At 39.9% G+C, this 5996-nt stretch overlaps 1 protein-coding gene across 1 annotated transcript in view; it reads left to right on the forward strand.

Moving 5' to 3' along the window:
• Positions 1-651, forward strand: part of RCBTB1 (RCC1 and BTB domain containing protein 1) — a 56635-nt gene extending 55984 nt beyond the window's left edge. The window contains exon 11 of the mRNA XM_007946348.2: positions 511-651. Coding sequence (XP_007944539.1) covers positions 511-651 — 141 coding nt within the window. The remainder of the gene's footprint in view (positions 1-510) is intronic.
• Positions 652-5996: the final 5345 nt, after the last annotated feature.

The raw sequence follows: 5996 nt of genomic DNA on the forward strand, positions 1-5996 counted from the left end.
GTATGGAGGGATGGACACTGGGAAGAGGTAACTATGGGGAGGAAGTGGGAGGGGAGCTGTTGCATTGTCTTAAACTGTGGTCAATGACATGAGACAAAGTGAACTGCTGTATGGAAGGTGAATTTGCTCTGTAAATCTTCACCCAAATCACAATAAAAAAGAAAAGAAAGAAATACCAGTGGCATAGCCTCCAGCCTCACAGCAACACAGAAGCCACCACAGTACAACAAACTGACAGACAGGTGGTGGTGAGTATGACTGGACTATCTGATAACCATGGAGGAGACTTTTTCCCCATCGACTGTGTGTGTGTTGAAGATCAGACTTGAGTCAGGGAATCATTGCCTTTTACTGTGTTTTTTCTGACACATACGACATGTGGCTACTTGTTTGCCTGCTCTGAGGTTTCTAGCCTCTAAATGTCTTTTCTAGGGGAGGGTGAGAAGTAATTCAATCAAAATTAATTTTTAAAAAGCACTCTTCTTGTTTTTATTTTTGTTGTGTGTCCAGGACTTAGAAGAATTCTGCTTTAAGTTTTGCGTCAATCATTTGACAGAAGTTACACAGACTGCAGCATTTTGGCAAATGGATGGCCCCTTGCTAAAGGAGTTCATTGCTAAAGCCAGTAAATGTGGAGCCTTTAAGAACTGAAATGGAAGGCTGTGCGTTCTGTGTGAGTGCTCTGGGGCACTGTGGATTATGTGTCCCATTTGTGCCCCATGGGTGATGTAATTCTGCAGGTAATAAATAAAATCAGGTCATTTTGTTTTCACTCTGAGGCACAGTTTTCTGTGTAGGCTTATGTGAAGGCTGTACAGCTTTGAACCCACTTACAGCAACTATTGTTTCCAGATATGTGTATTTTAAATATGACTTTTCTTACATTTGGGCTGGAACATTGGAAAAGGGTGAGAAGTCTGCTGTAGCTTTTTTTGATGAAAGGAACTTCTGAACCTTGGAGACCTTGAGAAGGTAGAGGCAAGTCCTCCAGGTCACATCAAGATACCAGGAGTTGTGATGGCTCATGGTTGTGAGAGACTCAGAGGGCCCACCATGAAGTAAGACACCACTCTTGGGGCTTGATGAAGTGCTGCAGCAGTTGCTAGCTCCGTTACTGTGAGGGAGTAGTTAAGATTGTTTTGAGGCTTTTGTTTGTGGGCTTGTCCTGTGAAGGCTGTTTTAACTTCATGGTGTATCAAAGTACTCTTCAGTTTCACATGAGCTAAATGAAATTGTTACTGAAACAATAATCATATAAAGATAAATTTCTAGTTTTCCCAAGGTGTCTCTTCAGATTTAAACACAGAGTTGTTGTTGTTATGTGCCATCAAATCAGACCTGACTCATAACAATCCCTCCTTGGGTTTCCGAGGTGGTATCACTATGGAAGTAGATTGTCCAACCTTCCTTCCGAGGAGTGGCTGGTGGGTTTGACCTGCCAGCCTTCAGCAGTCAAGTGCCTTAGGCACTACGCTACCAGAGCTCCTGGTGAAAAGATAATAACAAAAGAGAAGTTGGAATAGAGGAGATGTCTTATAGATTAGAATCTCCACCACTTACCCAGTGATGTTTCATCTTTTCAAGGAATAATTTGAGACATAACTTTAAGTTGTTCCCCTTTCCTTTCCCTCTATAAATGTTGACTCATAGGAAGAAAACAACGACATATTCAATATAGTCTTGCCTCATAATTTATAGCTGCTAAATCATCAGATCTCATACCTAAGACTTGAACAAAGTGATCAGTAAAACCAACTTTCTTATAGGTGTTAATGGAATTTGCATTATCTGTTTAGGCCAAATACCATTACAGATTTACTTATTTGAAACCTCACCACCTTCCACTTTTGATAGGAATGATATTTAGCATAATTAAACCCTGAAAAGGGATCTCTATTACAGTTTTCCTGAAAATCTCTGATTTAAAAGCTGTGTCATTTTGGTGTGGTTCTGGAACTTTACTTGGGGTTTAAGATTGCTCCACTTTGAGTTTTATCATGTGTCCTAAAGAGCTTGCTTTAAGAACAAAGTTTTGTTTTGTTCTCTGATCCATGAACCTGTTTCCATTTGTAAAATCTTCTAAGTGATTTTTGTTTACTGCTTGAAGGTCCCTTGTCTAAATTTGGATCCTGAATATATTTTCAGATTCAAATTAACAAGAAGATTGAGAGATGTTACAGCTGCTATTTTTAGCAATGTTTTAAAAAAATATGTGTGTTGGGAGTTGGGTAGTGAGGCCGCGAGATAGGAATTTGTTGATAGGCAAAATAAATACAAACCTAGGAGTCCAGCCCCATTTTCCTGTCCATGTTGCAGATGATTAAAGTCCAATTAATTATTATATTAGAATTAGTTCTATAACATGAAAGGATTTTTCTAGTAATACTAGATTGATAAAATGCACATTAATTTATTAGCTATAATGAATAGTATTTGTAACAATCACTGTTCTATAGGCTTATGATCTAAACAAAAGGAGAACTTTAATATGTTTACTATTGTTCTTACTTGAAAAAAATAAAATTTATTGAAGAAAAAGCACAAATTGAAGTAGTAGATCTATTTGCATAGGTAGTTCATTCATTCAACAAATAGTTACTGAATTCCTAATATGTTAAAAACCACTTCACAGATTACTAAGTAATTTGTGTAAGTATGTATAAGATGTAGTAAAGAAAACAGGAATAAGTCCTTCAGAAAGTCCTTGGGTTTTTTTTTTTCAAATGCACATTCTTGTTTTTTTCTTTTCTTTTTTTTTTTTTTAAACTTGGCTTTGTTTTTAATCATAGCAGTAAATAAAAACTATTCTCTCAAATTGATTTTTTTTCAACTGATGTAGTAATGGAACCAGAATATCTACATTTCCTAAAATAGCCCTAACTGTGCTCTTGAACTTCTTATTGGAACAGTGTTTGATACTCTGCTGTATTTATGTAATGTTTAGAATGACATATTAATAAAGTAATCTGTTAAACAGGCATGTACTGTTTCACTCCCTGAAAAACCAGTAGTATGATTGTTCACAGTTGTCAGGCCAAAAACATAAACATGTCAACTGCTTGATTCCCAACTATACACACGGGCATGCAGAAATCCTTTGATTTAATTCCCACTGAGAGACAATACAGTTGAGCTGTCACATCTAGAAAATATATCTTGATCCATCTTCAAGGAATAAAAAAACATATTAGGAGAGAGGAGAGATAGGCTTATGAACTAATGATATAGTAACACACTTATAAATAGCTTATCTTAATATTAGGAAAAAACCTAACAGGGTTAATCTTAGAAATTGTTCTGAAGATAATTCTTGTGCCATGTAGGGGAAACGTAGAATGTCCTTCTGTCTCCTCACCAAAACAGCAGGTTAGTTGCAAAAGCAAAGCTTCAAGGCAAAGGATAAAGAGCCTTTCAGAACTCACTGTAAGCAAGATAGCTTGGTTAGAACAGAGAGAATAGGCCGGGGCCTATTAAAAGGAAACATTGGCAAGAGGGGTGTGTGTTGTGTTTGTAATTGCTAACTTTTAGTTCCCACAATGCCAGGTATTGTCCTCTGTGCTTCTCATAAAGTTTCTTACTTAGTACCCTAACTTTGTCCCATAAAAAACAAAAAAACAAACTCACTGTCACTGAGTTGATTCTGACTCATAATGACTCCCATTGGGTTTCTGAGGTGGCATATCTTTACGGAAGTAGATTGCCCAGTCTTCCTTCTGTGGAGCAGCTGGTGGATTTGAACCACCAGCCTTCTGGTTAGCAGTCAAATGCTTTAGGCACTGTGCCACCAGAGCTCCTTATATTTTGTCCCATAAGGTAGACAGAATTAGGTTCACATAGATTAAATAATTGGATTAAAGTTTTTCAGAAGTAAGACATAGCTAAAATTCAAGCCCAGGTCTGTTTCAGCAGTTTGCCTGATATTTGCCAACTGCATGATTCCCTGTGTTAGTGTGGATTCTCTAGAGGAGCAAAAGCAGTGACACATACATAGCTACAACCCATTGCCATAGAGTCAATTCCAACTCATAGTGAACCTATAGAAAGGATGGAACTGCTCCATAGGGTTTCCAAGGCTATAAGTGTTTATGGAAGCAGACTGCCCCATCTTTCTCCCATGGAGCAGCTGGTGGGTTTGAGCAGATAACCATTTTGTTAGCCGCCAAATGCTTTAACCACTAGGCCGCCAGAACACCTTTCACATGCATATATGCATATAGAGAGAAATTTATTTCAAGGAAATGGGGTACACAATTGTGAGGAAATGCCTTATGCTGGGAGGAAGATCCAAGAGGGCAGACTAGGCAGATACATTGTCCAGACCCTCTACAGCAGAGACTTGAAAAACCAAGTGAAATGGATACAGATGACAATACAAAACCCAGAGCTTTAAAGGAAAGGATAAGAAGTAGATCAAATATAAATGAAAGAGACTGAAGGAAACAATGAACAAGGAGGCATAGGGAGCAGTAAACTGCCAGCTGGCACAGTGGGGCCATTATGAATTATTGTAAGCAGCATTCTGATTGGAACAAGAACAAGGTAACTGGCTGTGCTTGCAGGACTATACCAGCACCCACATCTGTGACTGACAATCAGAGAGGTGTGATTTTCCCCTTCCTTTGAACAACTTTGCAGTGACCAGAGGTTTGGTCCTGTCTAGCACCAACCACCTGGCAGCTGGTCAAACCTTCCCCTCCATGCTGCTAGCACTGTAACGATTATTTTTTCTTTTCTTTATCATTCTTTTTAGTTCTTCCCCCACTTTCCCTCCTTTTTTCTTTTTCCCTTACTCATCTTTTCTTCTTCTTCTTAGTGCCCTATCCCCAGATATTGCAGGTTTTCTTGCTTTTCTTCTTCTTCTTAATTTCATTTCTCCACACAGCAAATGCTGCTTATAGCCACAGCTGTGTTTGGCATCTATTACTTTCACCAGTACTATGCTATTTTATTCTCTTTTTTCCTTCTTGGTTCTGTCCTCTTCCTGCCCTCTTGTTTTTCTCTTTTTTCTTCCTCTTTCCCAAGACCCCCCTTTTTAATACCATTAAGGTAGTGGGTGCCCACCCCACTACCTCAGCAGTCAACAGCACCCACCCCTGCCCCTCTGGACAGTGGTGCACATTCCTGCAGAGTAAGCTCACACACTTACAGAAGCTGGCAAGTCCAAAGTTATTGGTTCAAATGTCAAGCTCTGGCGGGTTTTCCCGACTCTCACAGCTGCAGAGGCTGAGGAGCTCAAGGTTGGCAGGTAGTATACTGGCTGTTGACTCCAGTAGGCAGCACAACAGAATCCATGGTGAAATCTACTGGGAGCAGCTGAGTAGCTGCCTTAGGGAATGTGGTCTGCTTCTTGTATATAAGCAGAAGCCCTGGGGAATGGTCTCTAGCATATGGTACGCTTGGACCCTGCATATAGCCGTGTCGTTGCTCAGCAGCCTGCTATACTCTGCTGACCTTGGGACTTACAATGGACTTAAGTTAATGGCCTGCCATGTGGTTTGGTGACACCAGGACTGTACCTTTTTACTTGTCAACCTTGGGGCTTCTCAGCCTCAGCAGCCAGCAGCTGTCTGAGTGAAGAAACACCTCTAGCTCTAGTGGGCTGGGAGCAGGAGGCAGAGCTGGACCCCAAGGTTGAGGGGCTTTCACCCAGCCCCTAGAGCTTGGCACTTTGAACTTGCACTTAAAGCCTCCAAATTGTAAGAGTAAACTCCTGTTTGTTAAGACCATTCCATTTATGGTATATTTCTTGTCAGAGCGGCACTAGGTAACCAGAGTACAGAGCAAATTGGTTTTCCATTCAACAGTTCATACACATTTTATTTAGTAACATTCACTACAATCCCCACAACGTAACAGCACTTTTCCCACTTCTTCCCTGTGTTTACCATTTCCCTTCATGCTCCTTATCTCTTCCTATTTTACGAGCTATATTTCTGGACAAATCCTCCCCTTTTAGTCTTGTATGGTTGATTGTTTTAATGTGTGCATACCTCCCA

The sequence above is a fragment of the Orycteropus afer genome, unplaced genomic scaffold (assembly GCF_000298275.1).
Source record: "Orycteropus afer afer isolate SDZICR_OR568_19922 unplaced genomic scaffold, OryAfe1.0 scaffold00157, whole genome shotgun sequence".
NCBI lineage: Eukaryota > Metazoa > Chordata > Mammalia > Tubulidentata > Orycteropodidae > Orycteropus > Orycteropus afer.